At 31.2% G+C, this 22,762-nt stretch overlaps 3 protein-coding genes across 5 annotated transcripts; 2 read left to right on the top strand and 1 right to left on the bottom strand.

Moving 5' to 3' along the window:
- Nucleotides 1–1,343: 1,343 nt before the first annotated feature.
- On the bottom strand, nucleotides 1,344–2,591 carry LOC120580615 (transcription factor MYB1R1). The gene is made up of 2 exons (XM_039834626.1): nucleotides 2,301–2,591; nucleotides 1,344–2,054 (listed from the first exon to the last, which is right to left on the bottom strand). The coding sequence occupies exons 1-2, from the start codon at nucleotides 2,588–2,590 to the stop codon at nucleotides 1,508–1,510; spliced, it is 837 nt and encodes a 278-aa protein (XP_039690560.1). The 5' UTR covers nucleotide 2,591; the 3' UTR covers nucleotides 1,344–1,507.
- Nucleotides 2,592–8,417: 5,826 nt separating this feature from the next.
- On the top strand, nucleotides 8,418–9,953 carry LOC11432886 (lamin-like protein). Its single transcript, XM_003617062.4, has 2 exons — nucleotides 8,418–8,666; nucleotides 9,563–9,953. The coding sequence occupies exons 1-2, from the start codon at nucleotides 8,489–8,491 to the stop codon at nucleotides 9,826–9,828; spliced, it is 444 nt and encodes a 147-aa protein (XP_003617110.4). The 5' UTR covers nucleotides 8,418–8,488; the 3' UTR covers nucleotides 9,829–9,953.
- Nucleotides 9,954–14,469: 4,516 nt separating this feature from the next.
- Nucleotides 14,470–21,519, top strand: LOC11429675 (lamin-like protein). 3 transcript variants are annotated; one of them, XM_039834241.1, is made up of 3 exons: nucleotides 14,470–14,728; nucleotides 15,879–15,928; nucleotides 21,167–21,519. In XM_039834241.1, the coding sequence occupies exons 1-3, from the start codon at nucleotides 14,551–14,553 to the stop codon at nucleotides 21,392–21,394; spliced, it is 456 nt and encodes a 151-aa protein (XP_039690175.1). In that variant the 5' UTR covers nucleotides 14,470–14,550; the 3' UTR covers nucleotides 21,395–21,519. The 3 variants fall into 3 exon arrangements, with proteins under 3 accessions (XP_039690175.1, XP_003617107.2, XP_039690176.1); XM_003617059.4 differs by lacking the exon at nucleotides 21,167–21,519 and having other exon boundaries at nucleotides 14,477–14,728; nucleotides 15,879–16,338; XM_039834242.1 differs by lacking the exons at nucleotides 14,470–14,728; nucleotides 15,879–15,928 and adding an exon at nucleotides 19,986–20,234 and having other exon boundaries at nucleotides 21,129–21,519.
- Nucleotides 21,520–22,762: the final 1,243 nt, after the last annotated feature.

The raw sequence follows: 22,762 nt of genomic DNA, 5'->3' as shown, positions 1-22,762 counted from the left end.
TAACTTCTGCAATCTGGGATTGACAATATTGTTTGTTTTGATTGACTATACTGGTACTTGAAAATAATAATAATATGGAGCATAAACCAACACTCTGGAAAAAGAAATGGTGGATGACATTAAGTTTCTTTTTTTTGGAGGAAACATTGCATGTAGTCATTAATGAGTTAATAAGGAAGACGAAAGATGTCAAACTGTGTAACCTAGCTTGTAACCGAAGTCGAGGCAATAAGGTGATTGAAATGATGTTGGGTTGGGTTTGGTGGTATGTCCGCTCGACATTTGAGAGTTGGTCTGAGACTAACAGTGGGAGCACAATTGTAAATGTTTAGCGGTTTCACTAAAAGAAAGACGAGAGATAAAGAGTCGAATACTTGTGAAAGAGAAAAAATTTCAGAGACCAGGCTGATTACATCATGTCCATTGAGAACTCATATGAACAGCTGCTATTATCCTCAAAATCAAATTCGGAAGCCAATCATTTAACAGATGCATCGAGAGAAATCAATTCATTGGGCTCCTAATGGATTATTCAATAAAAAAACTGACATATTGCATAAAGTGGAATTAACTTAATAGATTTGTCAAATAACATCGTTTAGACAAAAAACTCAATTCTCAGAAGAAAATTACAGAAAAATTGTGTTGCAAACACTATAAGCTTTTTATATCGTGTCATGCAAGTTACTGTTATCATCATTGTCAAATAAACGACCGCCGGTTTCAACATCGTCCTCCAAATTACTGAAGTCAATACATAGACATGGATCCATGAAATCCTCCCACCACACAAGAATAGTCTCCTACCACGCAGACAAACTCCTCCTTCACTTTCAAGCCTTCCCCCTCATTCCATCTTAACCGACACATATCATCCATCGAACACCAAGGATTCTCGGTCAGGTCAAATAACCCACTGAACCTAACACGTAACAGAACTCCTCCCACCCAATTATGCATCCTAATCATTTTTTTATAATATAATTTATATTTAATCTCAAAATTTTATTTAATATTTATCTGAAATTAATTTTATTTTCAATAACTATACCAATAGGTGTGTGTGTGAGAGATAGGAACAAGTGCATCAGTTGTATTGTCTTCAAACCAACCAACAATCAACAATATGACACACATTTGTATTGTCTAATAGCAAGTGCATCATTTTACTTTTGTGAAAAGTAAAATAAAAGGGTCTCGTCTCTGGTGTATTGTACCAAAAAGGTTTAAAGTGCATAGCTCCTTTTTTTTTAACCATTGTGAATAGATAGAAAATTGAGAAGAATAAAAAAATTGAAACATTAAGTATTTATGTTTGTATCTAATAACAAAGAGAAGCTTTATACACCAAAACAAGTACCTGAACAAAGAAAGACCTAAAATATACAATCACATTGTCATGTAAAGTAAAATACATGAAAGAATAATACACCAAAACAAGCAGCTCAAACAAGAAAGACACCTATCTAAAGATCAAACTGCCCTCATGCAAAACAACTCCTCTAATTCAAAGTTCTTTTGCCAACAAGTTGCACATCTTCTCAAGTTTGTTCATATCAGGAAGTGTAGAACCGATTGGATAAAGCAACACCAACTGGGTTTGCAAGTTTTCATTGTCCTTGTTGTTTAAGATGGCAGGAGTCTCATGTTGTTGTTCCATAGGAGCAGTGACTACAGGAGTAAGCTCATTTTGTTGCTGAACCGAAGGAATTGTAGAACTGATTGGCAGCAAGCACAACATAGGAGAAATCTCATTCTGTTGTGTTTGTGTCTGTTGCATTCCTTGAGGAGGAATCACACTTTGTAGCTCAACTGAAGGAATCTCATCTCGCTGTTCAACAGCGACAGTAACCAATGTGTCATTCTTGTTTAAGGTTGTGTCGTGAATACTTTTTCTCTTTTTCTCCTTCTTCTCTATATCTTTCACATTTTGGTGGATAAAGTATTTTTGGGCATGGCTAGCAATTTGAGTTGGAGTTTTTGTCACCACGAATTCTTTTGAAATATCTTTCCAGCGTCCCTTTCCATGTTTTTTCAGCCCCTTCAAAAACAACCTATATATATAGAATGAATGTGAAATATTCAAATTCAACTAAATAATATGAGAAGAAAATATACTAATGCATCCATATTCATAACTAAACAAATATATAAAAGATAAAATGAAAACAATTGTCAAAAAACAGAATAATTTTATAGAAGTTAAAATCTGTAATTTTATAAGAACTAAACACATTTTTAACTCAATAAAATAAAATAAATAACTTTCAAACATAGGTTAACATAGACTGCATACTTACTTGTGTTCATCATCTGTCCAATGTATACTTTTTCTCTGTACTCTCCCTGGGGGATGACTTTCTTCTGGTCCTGACTCAGCTTGAATTAAGTTATTTTCGTCAGAGTTTAGAGTTGCGACGTTATTATCATTAGAGTTTAGAATTGCAACGGCACCACCCGACTCAATGATATCGGTGCCAGTTTTCTCCTGTTGTTGTTCCATGCTATGCTCAGAGGGATCTTGGACTGAAGCCGGCCCATTTAAATCAATTTGAAGGAGGGGTAATTGTATACTTTTTCTTCCTTCCATGCTTTCTATACCAAAAATACAACTATAAGAATTCAAAACCAATTTCATCTAATTTGAATTATATCGACATGCATAATATTTTTTGAATGGTAAAAATATGTTAGATACCAGTTAAATCTTCTTAATTCTTAGTCCCTAGCCTCACCCGGTTTACTCAAAAAATGATGCCTTAATCAAATCAACTATGCCTTAATCAGATGAACTAGCCAATCATGTAAGTTAAGAAAATTACTTGGCCAATTACTCAAACCAATTACAGAACCATAACAAGAAGATATCATAATGACAATAAAAAACACTCATCGTAAAACATCATGTTGCAACTAAAATCCACTTCAATGGTATCAAAGTAAGAATATTAAAGATTAGTTATATTAGGCATATAAAAGACAAGATCAGGAAAACAATACCCAAAAAAGCACCACAGGGTTAAGCTAGAATCTTGAAACTTAATCAAGAAAACGAGGCTAAAATCTTCAACAGTAACAAAAAAGTCACTACATAAAGTCAATGAAGTTCATTCACATGGTCACCTTCTTTTTGGATATTTGGCCTTCCATTTGGATAATTAACAGCATAAGCATTCGGATCTCCTTGCACCGGAGGCTGAACATGTTTGGCATCAATGACATGAGCAGGTGGAGTAAATCCTTGTCCTGCTGCTGCCAGGGATACAGGCTTAGGATTCTCACCATTAGGATAAGGCATCGTCGCCACAGGAAAGTGAGGCGTGCCATTTGTGTTACTGTTGCGCTTGGGGCCTGGCTTTCGATAGCGCGGTGATGGCATCTTATTCTTCGGATTGAAGTTTCCAGAACCGTTTGATTTCTGTTTAGTCACAGATCCATACACGGAAAATCAGGCAAACACGAAAAAATAGTCAAACCCAGAGTTAAGAATATTGTAGAATACAGCTTTTATTTCCATCGAAGGGAAAAAAAACAATATGTCCTAAACAGATTTGTCGGCTCACCATATTTTTCACTCGTTGTTTAATTCTGACACATCATATTTTAATTATTACTCTATCAAAATCAATTCTTATGCTTGCAATAATATGGCTAAAATCATGAAAAATAGATCAATACAAAACATGTTTATCTTAACAAAAAAAATCAGAATCACATTACACTAACATGATCTTTTGCATTTCATTCTCAAACGACAATGCTATCAAATTACAGTAAAGAACAAACAAACCTGAACAGAAACATTCTCAACATGATTCATAGGTTTTGGAGTTTGAGCATGAGAAAGAGCTGGCCAAGACTTGGTTCCAACAACCAACACAGGAACATCAACACTTTTCTCTTCAACACTAGGTCTCTTCCTTGAAGACTTAGGAGCACTAATCTCATTATCAGCAATCACCATAATTACTTTTCTTCAAATAGCAAAAAGATTGAAACTTTACTATCTTGTTGATATCAATGATGCTGAAAACAAAAATCAAGAGTTGAATCAGTTGAAAAAACCAAAAGGGTGTTAAGATATTGACTTAGAAAATGAAAATATAGGAAAAAGATTGAACTTTTTCTTGCCAATGATGTAGAAAACAAGAATCAAGAGATGAATCAATGGAAAATGAAACTAAAAAACTTCAATAAAAACAAAAATAACAATTCAACAAGAAAGCTCCTATTGAAATTGTTTGACAAGATTATACGACTCGTAATCTAATGATAATCGGGGTCGGCAACATGGATCAAACGAGCCCATACAATGTAGGTTTCTGTTACCAAATTTCCAACAAAATGCCTCATAAAAGCTAGAATCTTGAAACTTAATCAAGAAAATGAGACTAAAATCTTCATCAACAGTAACAACAGTAACAAAAATATCAATTAAACAAGAAAATTTGACAAGATTATACCGTATCAGAAATCAAGAAAAAAGTCACTACATAAACTCAATGAAGTTGATTGAAACAAAGGTGAAAGAACAACAAAAATGTTAAAATTAAGAGAAGAAATTTACCCAAGTTATCACTTCCAAGAGACAAAACCCTAACTTCCACGTGAAGAAATCCTCGATCAATTTGTGAGAGAAAGGGAAACTTTGATGAGAAAACCAAAAGCGAGGGAAACGTTCAATTATAAAAGTGAGAGAAACAAATTGATTTTGTGAGAGAGATATATAAGATATCTAAATACACTCAATTTATTATACTATATGCAAAGAAAACATTCCCTTTCTTTCGCCACTCTTTGGTTGATTTTTTCCTTTCCAAAAATACATTCAATTTTCAATGCAAATAATACATGTAACAAATAAATAAAAATAAATTTAAGGTTTAATTGCACTTTTGGCCTCCTATATTTTAAGAAGTTGCGATTTTGGCCCCCTAACTAATTAAAATACAAAACAGCCTCCTATGTATTGGATCTTTGGCAGTTTTGGCCCCCTAGACCAATTTTGACTCGGTCAACGCTGACGTGACACTTCAAAGCCACCACGTGTGCATTGTTTTAATTAAAAATAAATAAAAAAACCACATATAAATTAAAGAATTAAATAAATGAAAAAAAACAACAAATAAATAAAAAAGAAAGAAAAAAAAGGAAGGAAATCGTGTTCCAAAATCTGATTCTCCATCTTCTTCCTTTCATCTCTCTCTAAAAAACTGATTCTCTCTCTCTCCAAAATCCTTTGTTCCAAAATCTTGAAGCTTTCTGCCACTGCTTCATCACCACCATGGATTTGCTCCGATTGAATCTCTCTCGTATTCGAATTGTAACCAGAAACACGAGGAAGTAAAATGGCATTCTAATTTTTCAAACACAGGTAAACTAGTTGTAGCATTCAGGAACAGAGTTGATGAGGAAATATAAATAGAAACTGTCATTATACTTTTAATAATGTAAACAATATGTGATTGTTCTGATTTTTTTGGGAGATCATCAAATTGACAATACAGGGAGTTCTTATTCATACATTCGTCTGAGATGAGGAGTTTTAAAACACATTTTAACTGATTCAATAATTGATTCAAGAATAGATATTCATACTATTAAAAATAATTTAGATATTCTTGCATTATTCATGCTGACACTGATAATATTGCATTTATAACTGCAAATTAACAAATAACTGAGCAGTTTATAATAAATATACAGATAGGAAACGACAGAGTAATGGAGCAAAAAAAGAATTTATATGATAAATATATTAGGCTATTGGATTGTTAGGGAACAATGGAGATGTAATTCTTTAATTTATATGTGGCTTTTTTTATTTATTTTTAATTAAAACAATGCACACGTGGCGCCTTTGAAGTGCCACATCAGCGTTGACTGAGTCAAAATTGGTCTAGGGGGTCAAAACTGCCAAAGATCCAATACATAGGGGGCTGTTTTGTATTTTAATTAGTTAGGGGTCCAAAATCACAACTTCTTGAAACATAGGGGGCCAAAAGTGCAATTAAGCCTAAATTTAAATATTAAAACAAATGTAACAAACACGATATGAATATATATATATATATATATATATATATATATATATATATATATATATATATTCCCTTTATCGTTTAAAAAGTGTAACAAACTAGATGGGTATATTTATACTTACTTTTTCATTATCCCAATTATACCCTTAAAAAAAATTCTACAATAAAGATCGTTGTTGACGTCATTAAAAAAAATTAGATTATATGTTTTTTGTTATATTGTTAGTGTCATTGAAATAAATAATCATGATTAGTTTGTTTTATTATAATTTGAAAGCAACAAACATTTATTTTTTTTGTTTTAATCCAAATAAAAATTTCATAAAAAACACAGTTAATAGTTTTCAAACGTATTCTTCACAAAAAAAAAATCAAACGTTAGCGCAATAATTGATTAATTTTATTTAAAAAGTAATTTAAAATTTATTAATTTAGTATATTAAATATTATATATTAATTTTATTCACTAAATTTCATTTTATATTTATTTTCATTTAGGTATTTATACTTTAAAAAACAATTAAACGATGAATAATTTTTTTTTTGATAGATAAAATGACAAATAATAATAACAATAATAATATATTTTCTTATTATTAATGATAATAGTAAATGTTCACATTTTTTAGAGTGAGAATATTACTTCATCCGTCTCAAAATAATTGTATCTTTAGTATTTTTTTTCTTTCTCAAAATAACTGTCAAATTAGAATATCAATGTATCATTTTTTTTTTTTTTTAATATTATACTCTTATTTACTACCTACGTCCCTAATTATAAGACCTTTTTGTGAATTTTTTTTGTCCTTTTTTATAAGACTCATTTGCTATTTTCAACTACATTAATTATTTCTTTACATACATGCCCCTACTTACTATACATTTTTTTCTTCAATCAACAATAAATAACATGTTGAAAACATAAACTAACTCTATCTCTAAAGGATAAAATTGTAAAATCAACGGTGATTGCAAACAACTTTAATACAAATATCCACTTTCTTGATTCCCGTAATTTTGGCAAAAGAGTCTTATATATAGGGACGAAGGTAGTATTACATTTCATCCAACTTAACTACTCCACTAACTACGATTAATAAGGATATTTTAGTAAATGATATGAATTTTACCATTGGAACACAATTAATCATTTATTTAAAAATTATGCTGAAACCTTAAACGACTATTGTTCTGAGACGTAGTGTTCTAGAGGTTATTCTATGCGATCCTTACTTCTCAGGATTACCTGGTGTTGAATGATGCTCATAGCTTGATTTGGCACCCTCAGGTCCCATTGGAGGTGTCGATTTTAGCTTGGTGCTTGCTTCAGGACAGATTGCCAACCAGAATCAATCTTTATGATAAGGGCGTTTTTCAGGTCACAAACATCTCTTGCATTGGGGGATGTGCAAATATTGAAACTGCATACCATCTTTTTATTCTTTGTGATTATTTTGGTAATTTATGGCAGCAAGTTAGGTTTTGGCTTGGCTTTAGGTGTCGACCATCGACATATTGGTCCTCATTTTGTTCAGTTTACAAACTATTTAGGTGTTATGAAGATCCGACGCTCTTTTCTCCAGCTCATTTGGCTACTATGTGTTTGGCTTATCTGGAAAGAGCATAATGATAGAATTTTTAACAATATCATCACTCCTATTGTGGATTTAGTGGAGAAGGTTAAATTGCACTCATATTGGTGGTTGCGTGCTAATAATGCCGCTTTTGTATATGGTTGTCAACAGTGGAGATCGAACCCGTTACTTTGTTTGGGTATCGACTAGTGCCAGTCTGTTTTTCTGTTTTTTCGTGACTTGTGACAGATAATTTGTTTGTTTAGCGTTTCTTTGGCACACCTTGTGCTAAAGTTGCGTTGGTTTGTGGTGTGAATATATATCATTTTAGCTTTTTTTTTTTTTTTAAAAAAAAAAAAAAACTTTACAACTAAATTTTTGTCTATGAACAATGAATCTTATCATAATAAGTATTGATGAAATATACTTCTCGTATTCAATCGAGTGTTGAATATATTTTGATTCGGTCAAAAGGATTTCTTTATTGGTATCCATATTCACAATTTCCAATCACAAAATGCCAAAATTAATTACAATTGTTGCTACTTTTGATACAATTATTTTTTAATTTTACTATAATAATCTTATTGATTTAAATTTCACTTCATATGTCTCTCTCCGTAATAAATATTTAAGGATAATATTGGTAAAACTACATTTAATGTTGCATTGAACTTTGAAAGCGACAGTTAAATAGGAACAAAAAATTTGTCTTAAAAAGGAACGGAAGGAGTAATTAATTTATTAATTACAAAAAATGTGACACCCAACTGAATTCAGACCCCCTACATCCATTATAAAATAACAAGAATACATAGAACATGTATTGAGGTGCTTATTGTTGCAAATAAAATTGAGACAGTGAAAAAAAGAATGGAGGCTTTGAGCTTGAACAAAAAAATGTTGTTGATGATGATTATGACGGCTATGATTTGGAACATGGCAAAAGCTGAGGAGCATTTTGTTGGAGGGGGAAGGCAAGGATGGAACCCTAGTAATAACTTGACAAAATGGTCCTTGAATGAGCACTTTCATGTGAATGATTGGCTATGTAAGTTTTCATTTCTTTGAATTTTTCATCTTTGTTGATTTTTTATTATTGTGTTATTCACAGTTTAATTTTGTTTGTGTTTGTTCTTGTTGGGGGCTTGCTCGTTTATTTCAACACTCAAAAAAGTTAAGACGAGAGTCCAAACTAATCAATACATTTTAAAATCTTCAATTTTGAACAACGTTTTTCCAATTTATTCAATTATTTCTGAAAATTTTATTTTTTACTCCAATAAATCTTAAACCTTAAATCTTGGCATTGTTGCCGTCGTGAAATGAAAATAGTGTATTTTCTTCGTGAAGAATGAAATTAAACACTTTAGTTAGTATTTGAGACTAATAATTTTCAATATTATCTTAAGAATCGAACATTGTTGAATCACATTAGTCCCTGACACAATATTCAAGACCAAATTGACTTACCTAAAAATATAATGTGATTGACGATTTTAAAATATTACTATAGTTTTAGGGACTGAGTTGATGATTCACTATTATCCAAGTGATTGGTTAGTGATATAACTGTTTCAAATCAAATATATTAAACATAAGCAGAAGATTTTTTTTTTGTAAACTAGTGATTTCAATGTAGGCATGTAAAAACTAGATGAAAATGCATCAGTTTACAGCTATAGGTCCCTATTCCTTGAACTTTCTGCATACCTATCTTCATGGACTGTTCATTACTTATTTTCTAGTTTTCATTTTTTTTTTTTTTTTTTTTTTGCTTATTGGTCCTCATATAATTCCTTGTTCACTTACAAGGGTATGATTTGAAAGTCAATTTATAATTTGTTTCACTCTATTATGATTGCAAGACTTACATTATTGTAATCAATTTACTTTCTTTTATTTTCACCAATGGTTGAATTATTTTCTTATGCTTTGGTTTGGAAGTTTTTGGATATGATAAGCTCTATTTCAATGTGTTGGAGGTGAACAAGACAAGCTATGAAAACTGCATAGATACAGGGTTCATCAAGAACATAACAAGGGGCGGTGGAAGAGATGTTTTTCTGCTAACTGAGGCCAAGACCTATTACTTCATAAGCGGAGGAGGTTTCTGTCAGCGCGGAGTGAAGGTCGCAATCGATGTTAATGAACATGTTGCACCAGCTCCTCAGCCTACTCCCCACAAAGGTTCAAATGCTTCAAACATTTAAATTTACCATTCATCTGTGCTCATCTTAATCTTGATGTGCACCAACCTCTTGGTATAATTTCAACTAAATTTGAATTGGCATAAAGTAAATTTATCATAGTATCAAATGGTATCTTTGTTGGTTTTCTTTTATCTGTGTCATGATAGACTGAAATATTCAAACTTTGTTAAGAATTGGTTTGGACTTGCTATTTGATAGCTTTGCCTTTGAATGTCATCTATCATTTCTTATAAAAAATATAAGAAGTGTGGAGTGTTGGTTTAATATTATTAATTTTTTTTCCAAGCAAATCAACAATTTTATACTATATACATTTGCTAAAGTTTTTTTCAGGGGAACTAAATTTTATTCGGTAACAAACAAAGTTAATAAAGCGTAAGATTGAAACAAATTTGGTTGAGACAATTGTTGTCAAAATTCCGACTTAAATCCTAAAATCTAGGATTTTGCGACTTTCTTGACTTTCAACAACTCAAATCCAGAGTAGAATCCCAAAATAGACAAAATCCATTGATTTTGGTTGTTATTTTACGATTTCTTATAAACTAAATCATTTATGACTATATAACATATATTTAGTATTATTTTTTTTGGTAAAATCCATCAATTTTGATTGTGATTTTACAATTTCTTACATAGATTCTACAAAAATAGTTGAGTAAAATCCTTCGATTTTGGTTGCGATTTATAACATATTAGAGTTTGCTTGAGCAAGATCACTGCTTCTTACGGTGTACTTTATAAAAATCATATAGTTTTACTCTTTGACCAACCAAACATATACAATAGAACATCATAAAGAAACCACATAGAACTAGGAATTGACCAGTTCATGAGTACCTATATAGTTGTCTTTGACACAAAAACACTTAGAAACCATATAGCCACCACCTATATATAGTTGTCAAATTATTCCAACTATGTATGGTTCATTGTAGAAGACTTCAGAATAAATGTGTCAACTGTCTAAAGGCACTAGTAATACATATTTCATTCATCAGTGACACTATTTTAGACAGATTATTAAACTGATCATAGATGGTATAAAAATACTTTCATTCATTTCATTCAAAGAATGTTGAGATAGTCCATAACCTCATCTCAGACTTTCTTCATTTCTTTTAACCCATCCTTCATCCTTTTAAGTTTTAAGCCTCTACAAAAAAAAAAAACGATGATTCCAACTAAATAAAAAGATTACTATTTTAGCAAGAAAAACAAGTTTCAACACATACCATTGAATCAGATTCAGATGTAATTTTTTCAGCAGAGTTCAAATAACAAGAAACTGTTTCTTTAACCTCAGAAGGATCAATAACTTCAGATATACATCTCCTGATTAGAGGCAGAGGCGGCAAACCAGTTGACGACCCTTTAACCGGCATGGATTGATCCGGCCAGGCATGGGTCATTGACACAGCGGCGAAGAGCATTGCCAGTTCCGATGATCGACAGAACCAGTCGACGACCCTTATACATACTTATTCAATAATAAACAAAGTTAATAAAGCGTAGGAGGATCGACAGTGATGAAACACGATCCTCTTTGAAGGGGTCAGGGAAGAAAAAGAAGAAACTTTACGAAAACTGTTATTTCCACAATTCATATTAGGACTATTATTATTATTCAAGCCATTGAATATTAAGTCTTTTATCCACGCATGCCTATTTTTACGTCCTGTCATAAAAACAATAGTATTGTCAATCACAAATTGTAGAAAATAATAGGTTGTTAGAATTCCGCTATGCTATAGTACTATAGTGCAACTATAGTTGCTATCAAACAACACTATGTACTAATCAGCGTATTACAAAATACACTTACGTGACAATATCATGAGTTTTCAGTGGATGTTGATGTCAAACTATTTTACACCGACAATGCATCTTCATTAAACTCATTTACATTACATGTATGTTAAAATTTCTATTCATAATGCAACATTTTAATCATTCTAACAAGAGGAAAGAAAGAGTTATACTAATTTGACTAACAATGCACAATAATATCGCCGTAGTTAACTGAAGGAAGTTATTAAAGACAGGAGGTTTTGAATCATGAAGCTGTCATCTGTTAATGAAATTTCACTTCCATAATAGTGACCATTTACCAAAAAAAAATTACTTCCATAACAAACATATAGAGCAGTAAAATTTTACTTCCGTATCATACATTGATTTCATTTGTTATCTGTTAATTTCAAATACAAACAAATATTTTATTAACCAAATTTAAATTGTTAATGGCCATTGTGTAACAATATTAGACAAGACAATAACTACTTCAAAAAGTTGAACCCATAAACAGAGAAAAGCAAGTAAAATAAAACAAACATAGATGCTTAACATAGATAAGTGCAAGAAATATAGGAGACAAATCCATGATAAAAAGAACCAATATATTACTCGATTTGAATCTGTACAGTAACTACACTTCAAAAAAAAATTAGAGAACTACATTAGGCTTCAAAAAGCAACGCTTCCAAAACGATTTTAGAATATCTTCGAATTCATCATTCACAACATGAAGTCCATGAAATTCCTTCTTCTTAGAAAAATTGCGCTTCAAAAACAATTTTAGAATATCTTCAAATTCATCATTTCTTATTTTTTTGTAACCATATCCTTAGTCGCAAAACCCGGAGAAGTCTTCAGGAATTCAATCTGACTCATCGTCGATGGCGGAGGTGGAGGCGTAGTAGTAGGAACATGAATGGAAATATTGAGCGAGTCGACGGACAACTGTTTGAGATTGATAGTGGAAGCCAAAGAATTAAAAGATGCCTTGTTGTTGCTAATAGGGAGAGGGAAGAGGAAGACCCTCAACTTTGCAGGCTTTCGTGAAAAGCAACATAAACGATCGTTCTCGAACATCATATGATCAAGATCTTCTTCGTTATAAACCGGAATCAAAGCATCGAGATCTTCACCAAGGAGTTGATATATGCTAAAATCTATGGAACTGTTTCATTCACAACCCTATATGCTAAAATCTTTATCCTACCCTGAATAATCTATTTGTTCATTGCTTATCAAAAAAGAAAAATATAATCTATTTGTTCAATCTAAATTAGTTTGTTCAACTGTTGATAATAAGGCTGTAGGGAATGACACATATTTGAGTTGATATAGTGACATAACCACTCGTACGATTGTTTGAGAGAGCTTATCATAAGTTGTTTTCAGTTTATTTTCATAAAGCTCTCTAACTTTTATTTTTTTTGACAGAAGAAAGCTCTCTAACTTATGTGACAACAATCTGCCTTTATTTTATCCAGTTATAGAAATAGCATATATATATGCTATACCTGTTTAAACTATAAGCCCCAAATTAAGCTGGATATCCAAACATTGCTATATCATTTCAAGCACGAAACTTACAAAATGTGATGAGATGATATGCGGAAAAAGCGAAGCAACAAGCATTCCATGTACCAAAATGGACCTTCAAATCCAACACTTCGAGCAGCATCCAAATCCGTATGTAAAAGATTATAATCATTGCTAACTTTGGAGTACTGAAGAACATCTTCCTCAGTAAAAAGCCTTGTTTTTTCAAAACATCCCCAGATTTAAGACATGAGGAGTAGTTGCTGATGAAAAATACCTCAGACGACTAAGATACCATGAAGTTTGCCAGTAGAATATAAACTCCCGAGAGCGTTCTTGCATTGGCTCAATTGATCAACAATACAATGCCTTATGTCGTCGTCCCTCACTATCTGAAAATGAAGTTAAGTATAGCTTAATATTCCTACAATTGAAGACGGCAAAAAATATTTAAAACCATAAAATACTATGAAGAGGGGGCACAAATACGGACACCAAAGATGACAAGTTGACAACATGATCATTTGCAAATGACATAATCGAAACGGAAGGAAAGAGTACATTTATTAATATTTGTGAAAATATTAAAATGATGTATAATAAAATGGGAAATACTAACTTGTATCCTTAAAACACAAATTAAAAAGTTAAAGATAAAAATATTTTTTTGAAACTTGTGTATTTATTGTTGTCAAAGTTTAATAATTTATATTTTCAATACAAAGTTTGTTTATTATTTCCTTTTTTTAGGGTCCTTTTTTAGTTGTTTAACATGTGTCATTAAGTTAGCATGATCCTAATAAAATATACACTCTCTAGTCATTTTTATAAGCAACAATTGACATTTATTGAATAAATCTAAAATATAAAATTTTGCTTATAATAGTGACAGGAGGTGTAGTGAGTACTCCATTTTTTTTTTTTTTTTGAAATACTTCTGATTTTATTATAGGTTGACATTTTCACGTATAATAATTATAGGATATAAAATCTTACTGTATTAACAATTTATAATATTACCGAGAATACCCTTGCCCCATACGTAAATTCATGGGACGAGAACTAAATTCACGTAGGTATTTTTTTCAAATCTTTTGCATACCGATTTGGATGCAAAATGAATCTTCTCATTAGTGGAGTATTGATGATGATTATGCTTCTCTTTTTCACGCGATCGTTGTTTTTTCTGATTCGGTCAAATAATCTTCTATATTTGTAAAGTATTTATATTAATAATTTCCAATCACAAAATGCCAAAATTAATTACAATTTGGAAACTACATCCGTTTTTATTAATGACACCCTCGACCGCATTCAGATCCCCTTACATTACATTTATTTAACCCTTTCAGCTGTATACAACAAATTATAGGCTGTGACTGAAAAGAAAAAATGGAGGTTTTTAGGTTTAACAAAACAATGTTGTTAATGATGATTATGACGGCTATGATGTGGAACATGGCAAAAGCTGAGGAGCATTTTGTTGGAGGGGGAAAGCAAAGATGGATCCCTGGTAATAACTTGACAAAATGGTCCTTGAATGAGCACTTTCGTGTGAATGATTGGTTATGTAAGTTTTCTCCTTTTATTTCATCTTTTTCTTTGAATTTTTCAACTTCATCGGTTTTTTACTTATTATTTCTCTAGGGTTTACCCACTGATCTTAAAGCTACATAGCTTTTACTCGAGTTTTTTAGTTTTTGTAAGTCTTTTGTTCTTGTTTAGGGTTTGCTCGGTTAATTCAACAAAAAAAAAAAAAAAAAGTTAAGACGAGAATCCAAATTAATCAATACATCTAAACTCTTCAATTCTGAACAACCTTTGTCCATTTTTTATATTTGTTTCTGAAAATTTTATTGTGTTTTCATAAGGATTACACCCTAGATCTTGGTATTCTTGCCGCAATGAAAATAAACAGTGTATATTCTACATAAGGTGTGAAATTAAGCAATTTAGTTTGGTGTTTGAGGCTAAGCATGTGTTTGGTTTCCCGTTTCCAACACACAAAATCACGTTTATACGCCTCTCGATATCTTTTTGCTGTGATTTGCAGAAGCTTCAAATACTAGCTTCCACGTTAAACTGATTTTTTGCCGTGACTTTCATCAAATTCCGTCTTGCAAACACTCTGTCAAACAAACACCAACAAAAATTTCAATTTTTTTTTTTTTATCAAAAATTGAACATTATTGAATCATATTAGTCTATGAGACAAAATTGACCTACCCAAAAATTTAATGTGATTGGCACCTTTGAATATCATAATATTATGAAATTCTGTTAATTTCAAAGACTAAATTACCACTATAACCATTTTAAAGTCTAAGTAAATGATTAACTATTACAGATATGACAAGATTTCAACGTAGGCATGTAAAAACCCGATGAAAATGTATTTTACAGCTATATGGCACTATTCCTTGAACTTTCTATATACCTATCTTCACGGACTGTTCACTAATTTTCTTCTATACTTCTGCGACTAACTATTTAATTATCTTTTAAATAAGAAATTTAACTAATTAAATTATGCTTTCAGTTATGTTCTAGTTTTTTCTTCTGCATATTGGTCCTCATATAATAGTTTGCTCACTTATAAGGCTATGATTTGAAAGTCAATTTATATTTTGTTTCACTCTATACTTACATTATTGTAATCGATTTACTTTCTTTTATTTTCATCAATGGTAGACTTATTTTTTCATGTTTTGCTTTGCAAGTCTTTGGATATGGAGAAGAATATCAAAAGTACCTTTACCATGTGCTGGAGGTGAACAAGACAAGCTATGAAAACTGCATCGATACAGGATTCATTAAGAACATATCAAGGGGTGGCAGACAAGACGTTTTTCAGCTGACTGAAGACAAGATCTATTACTTCATAAGTGGAGGAGGTGGCTGTTGGAGTGGATTGAAGGTTGCAATTGATGTTAATGAATATGTTGCACCAGCTCCTCAACCTACTCCCCACAAAGGTGGCACAGATGCTTTAAACATTCAAATCTACCACTCACTTGTGGTACTCATCTTAACCTTGATTTGCACCATTCTCTTGGTATAATTTCAGCTCTTAGAATTGGCACACTATAGTATCAGATGATATTTTGTTGGTTTTCTGTTGTTTGTTTAATGGTAGACTGAATTATGGAATATTCAAACTTTGTTAAGACCTGATTTGCACTTACTATTATCAGTAGCTTTGCCTTTGAATGTCATCCATCATTTCTTATAAAAAATATAACAAGTGTCGAGTGTTGGTTTATGCTCCATATTATTAATTTTTTTATTTTCCAAGCAAATCAACAATTTTTTACTACATACTTTCACTCAAGTTTTTTTAGGGGAACTAAATTTTATTCAATAATGAACAAATAACCAAGCCAGCCAGATATTTACTAACAGAACACATAACGAACACATGCTAAAAGGGCTTTGCCATACCAAAGTTGTGTCCCAACAACCAAATCAATTTCTTCCAAACGCTGTCATATGACCAATCCAACCACGAATAGTACAAAATTAGGAATGCATTTTCAACAGGTCAAACACTTATGGAGCTTTTCAACAGGTACAATGTGTACAAACTTAAAAAAATAATCTAAACTTAACACCACCAACAAGATATGAAAACAGTGTTTAGAGGTGGTCGCATCGGAGTGATTTTTTGTTGATCAGGAACGCTCCATCAGAGAAGAAGCAGCGGCAATGAGTGATGGTCGCTCAAAGCAGAGCTGGAAGGTAGTGGGATTTTGACGAGGTTACAATAGTGTCTTGATGGTGTGGAATTCACCTCCATGACTAATGGTCGCAACAAAACAGTGTTTGGGGAGTTAGGGTGGAGGGTCTGTAGTTGTCGGTAGAGGGAAGAAGAGAAGGGGGCGTGAGGGTAAATAGGAGAAGCTTTTGGTTAAAGGTGGAGGCTTTCTGTGAAAAGGGAAACAAGACTAGAAGAGTGAAAACTTCCAAACAGATAGGAAGAGGAAGAAGACCACCAAAGAGATAGGAGGAAACCACCAAATCCTAAAAGCCCAGAGAAAGTTTTTCTAGAGAGAGGGGGGTTCATCTGTCTAAAACTCACATCTGACTTATTGCAACTGAGCAGTTTATAATAAATATACAGATAGGAAACGACAGAGTAATGGAGCAAAAAAAGAATTTATATGATAAATATATTAGGCTATTGGATTGTTAGGGAACAATGGAGATGTAATTCTTTAATTTATATGTGGCTTTTTTTATTTATTTTTAATTAAAACAATGCACACGTGGCGCCTTTGAAGTGCCACATCAGCGTTGACTGAGTCAAAATTGGTCTAGGGGGTCAAAACTGCCAAAGATCCAATACATAGGGGGCTGTTTTGTATTTTAATTAGTTAGGGGTCCAAAATCACAACTTCTTGAAACATAGGGGGCCAAAAGTGCAATTAAGCCTAAATTTAAATATTAAAACAAATGTAACAAACACGATATGAATATATATATATATATATATATATATATATATATATATATATATATATTCCCTTTATCGTTTAAAAAGTGTAACAAACTAGATGGGTATATTTATACTTACTTTTTCATTATCCCAATTATACCCTTAAAAAAAATTCTACAATAAAGATCGTTGTTGACGTCATTAAAAAAAATTAGATTATATGTTTTTTGTTATATTGTTAGTGTCATTGAAATAAATAATCATGATTAGTTTGTTTTATTATAATTTGAAAGCAACAAACATTTATTTTTTTTGTTTTAATCCAAATAAAAATTTCATAAAAAACACAGTTAATAGTTTTCAAACGTATTCTTCACAAAAAAAAAATCAAACGTTAGCGCAATAATTGATTAATTTTATTTAAAAAGTAATTTAAAATTTATTAATTTAGTATATTAAATATTATATATTAATTTTATTCACTAAATTTCATTTTATATTTATTTTCATTTAGGTATTTATACTTTAAAAAACAATTAAACGATGAATAATTTTTTTTTTGATAGATAAAATGACAAATAATAATAACAATAATAATATATTTTCTTATTATTAATGATAATAGTAAATGTTCACATTTTTTAGAGTGAGAATATTACTTCATCCGTCTCAAAATAATTGTATCTTTAGTATTTTTTTTCTTTCTCAAAATAACTGTCAAATTAGAATATCAATGTATCATTTTTTTTTTTTTTTAATATTATACTCTTATTTACTACCTACGTCCCTAATTATAAGACCTTTTTGTGAATTTTTTTTGTCCTTTTTTATAAGACTCATTTGCTATTTTCAACTACATTAATTATTTCTTTACATACATGCCCCTACTTACTATACATTTTTTTCTTCAATCAACAATAAATAACATGTTGAAAACATAAACTAACTCTATCTCTAAAGGATAAAATTGTAAAATCAACGGTGATTGCAAACAACTTTAATACAAATATCCACTTTCTTGATTCCCGTAATTTTGGCAAAAGAGTCTTATATATAGGGACGAAGGTAGTATTACATTTCATCCAACTTAACTACTCCACTAACTACGATTAATAAGGATATTTTAGTAAATGATATGAATTTTACCATTGGAACACAATTAATCATTTATTTAAAAATTATGCTGAAACCTTAAACGACTATTGTTCTGAGACGTAGTGTTCTAGAGGTTATTCTATGCGATCCTTACTTCTCAGGATTACCTGGTGTTGAATGATGCTCATAGCTTGATTTGGCACCCTCAGGTCCCATTGGAGGTGTCGATTTTAGCTTGGTGCTTGCTTCAGGACAGATTGCCAACCAGAATCAATCTTTATGATAAGGGCGTTTTTCAGGTCACAAACATCTCTTGCATTGGGGGATGTGCAAATATTGAAACTGCATACCATCTTTTTATTCTTTGTGATTATTTTGGTAATTTATGGCAGCAAGTTAGGTTTTGGCTTGGCTTTAGGTGTCGACCATCGACATATTGGTCCTCATTTTGTTCAGTTTACAAACTATTTAGGTGTTATGAAGATCCGACGCTCTTTTCTCCAGCTCATTTGGCTACTATGTGTTTGGCTTATCTGGAAAGAGCATAATGATAGAATTTTTAACAATATCATCACTCCTATTGTGGATTTAGTGGAGAAGGTTAAATTGCACTCATATTGGTGGTTGCGTGCTAATAATGCCGCTTTTGTATATGGTTGTCAACAGTGGAGATCGAACCCGTTACTTTGTTTGGGTATCGACTAGTGCCAGTCTGTTTTTCTGTTTTTTCGTGACTTGTGACAGATAATTTGTTTGTTTAGCGTTTCTTTGGCACACCTTGTGCTAAAGTTGCGTTGGTTTGTGGTGTGAATATATATCATTTTAGCTTTTTTTTTTTTTTTAAAAAAAAAAAAAAACTTTACAACTAAATTTTTGTCTATGAACAATGAATCTTATCATAATAAGTATTGATGAAATATACTTCTCGTATTCAATCGAGTGTTGAATATATTTTGATTCGGTCAAAAGGATTTCTTTATTGGTATCCATATTCACAATTTCCAATCACAAAATGCCAAAATTAATTACAATTGTTGCTACTTTTGATACAATTATTTTTTAATTTTACTATAATAATCTTATTGATTTAAATTTCACTTCATATGTCTCTCTCCGTAATAAATATTTAAGGATAATATTGGTAAAACTACATTTAATGTTGCATTGAACTTTGAAAGCGACAGTTAAATAGGAACAAAAAATTTGTCTTAAAAAGGAACGGAAGGAGTAATTAATTTATTAATTACAAAAAATGTGACACCCAACTGAATTCAGACCCCCTACATCCATTATAAAATAACAAGAATACATAGAACATGTATTGAGGTGCTTATTGTTGCAAATAAAATTGAGACAGTGAAAAAAAGAATGGAGGCTTTGAGCTTGAACAAAAAAATGTTGTTGATGATGATTATGACGGCTATGATTTGGAACATGGCAAAAGCTGAGGAGCATTTTGTTGGAGGGGGAAGGCAAGGATGGAACCCTAGTAATAACTTGACAAAATGGTCCTTGAATGAGCACTTTCATGTGAATGATTGGCTATGTAAGTTTTCATTTCTTTGAATTTTTCATCTTTGTTGATTTTTTATTATTGTGTTATTCACAGTTTAATTTTGTTTGTGTTTGTTCTTGTTGGGGGCTTGCTCGTTTATTTCAACACTCAAAAAAGTTAAGACGAGAGTCCAAACTAATCAATACATTTTAAAATCTTCAATTTTGAACAACGTTTTTCCAATTTATTCAATTATTTCTGAAAATTTTATTTTTTACTCCAATAAATCTTAAACCTTAAATCTTGGCATTGTTGCCGTCGTGAAATGAAAATAGTGTATTTTCTTCGTGAAGAATGAAATTAAACACTTTAGTTAGTATTTGAGACTAATAATTTTCAATATTATCTTAAGAATCGAACATTGTTGAATCACATTAGTCCCTGACACAATATTCAAGACCAAATTGACTTACCTAAAAATATAATGTGATTGACGATTTTAAAATATTACTATAGTTTTAGGGACTGAGTTGATGATTCACTATTATCCAAGTGATTGGTTAGTGATATAACTGTTTCAAATCAAATATATTAAACATAAGCAGAAGATTTTTTTTTGTAAACTAGTGATTTCAATGTAGGCATGTAAAAACTAGATGAAAATGCATCAGTTTACAGCTATAGGTCCCTATTCCTTGAACTTTCTGCATACCTATCTTCATGGACTGTTCATTACTTATTTTCTAGTTTTCATTTTTTTTTTTTTTTTTTTTTGCTTATTGGTCCTCATATAATTCCTTGTTCACTTACAAGGGTATGATTTGAAAGTCAATTTATAATTTGTTTCACTCTATTATGATTGCAAGACTTACATTATTGTAATCAATTTACTTTCTTTTATTTTCACCAATGGTTGAATTATTTTCTTATGCTTTGGTTTGGAAGTTTTTGGATATGATAAGCTCTATTTCAATGTGTTGGAGGTGAACAAGACAAGCTATGAAAACTGCATAGATACAGGGTTCATCAAGAACATAACAAGGGGCGGTGGAAGAGATGTTTTTCTGCTAACTGAGGCCAAGACCTATTACTTCATAAGCGGAGGAGGTTTCTGTCAGCGCGGAGTGAAGGTCGCAATCGATGTTAATGAACATGTTGCACCAGCTCCTCAGCCTACTCCCCACAAAGGTTCAAATGCTTCAAACATTTAAATTTACCATTCATCTGTGCTCATCTTAATCTTGATGTGCACCAACCTCTTGGTATAATTTCAACTAAATTTGAATTGGCATAAAGTAAATTTATCATAGTATCAAATGGTATCTTTGTTGGTTTTCTTTTATCTGTGTCATGATAGACTGAAATATTCAAACTTTGTTAAGAATTGGTTTGGACTTGCTATTTGATAGCTTTGCCTTTGAATGTCATCTATCATTTCTTATAAAAAATATAAGAAGTGTGGAGTGTTGGTTTAATATTATTAATTTTTTTTCCAAGCAAATCAACAATTTTATACTATATACATTTGCTAAAGTTTTTTTCAGGGGAACTAAATTTTATTCGGTAACAAACAAAGTTAATAAAGCGTAAGATTGAAACAAATTTGGTTGAGACAATTGTTGTCAAAATTCCGACTTAAATCCTAAAATCTAGGATTTTGCGACTTTCTTGACTTTCAACAACTCAAATCCAGAGTAGAATCCCAAAATAGACAAAATCCATTGATTTTGGTTGTTATTTTACGATTTCTTATAAACTAAATCATTTATGACTATATAACATATATTTAGTATTATTTTTTTTGGTAAAATCCATCAATTTTGATTGTGATTTTACAATTTCTTACATAGATTCTACAAAAATAGTTGAGTAAAATCCTTCGATTTTGGTTGCGATTTATAACATATTAGAGTTTGCTTGAGCAAGATCACTGCTTCTTACGGTGTACTTTATAAAAATCATATAGTTTTACTCTTTGACCAACCAAACATATACAATAGAACATCATAAAGAAACCACATAGAACTAGGAATTGACCAGTTCATGAGTACCTATATAGTTGTCTTTGACACAAAAACACTTAGAAACCATATAGCCACCACCTATATATAGTTGTCAAATTATTCCAACTATGTATGGTTCATTGTAGAAGACTTCAGAATAAATGTGTCAACTGTCTAAAGGCACTAGTAATACATATTTCATTCATCAGTGACACTATTTTAGACAGATTATTAAACTGATCATAGATGGTATAAAAATACTTTCATTCATTTCATTCAAAGAATGTTGAGATAGTCCATAACCTCATCTCAGACTTTCTTCATTTCTTTTAACCCATCCTTCATCCTTTTAAGTTTTAAGCCTCTACAAAAAAAAAAAACGATGATTCCAACTAAATAAAAAGATTACTATTTTAGCAAGAAAAACAAGTTTCAACACATACCATTGAATCAGATTCAGATGTAATTTTTTCAGCAGAGTTCAAATAACAAGAAACTGTTTCTTTAACCTCAGAAGGATCAATAACTTCAGATATACATCTCCTGATTAGAGGCAGAGGCGGCAAACCAGTTGAC

The sequence above is a fragment of the Medicago truncatula genome, chromosome 5 (assembly GCF_003473485.1).
Source record: "Medicago truncatula cultivar Jemalong A17 chromosome 5, MtrunA17r5.0-ANR, whole genome shotgun sequence".
NCBI lineage: Eukaryota > Viridiplantae > Streptophyta > Magnoliopsida > Fabales > Fabaceae > Medicago > Medicago truncatula.
The sequence above is the reverse complement of the archived record's forward strand: the minus strand, read 5'-3'. Positions and strand labels throughout refer to the sequence as shown.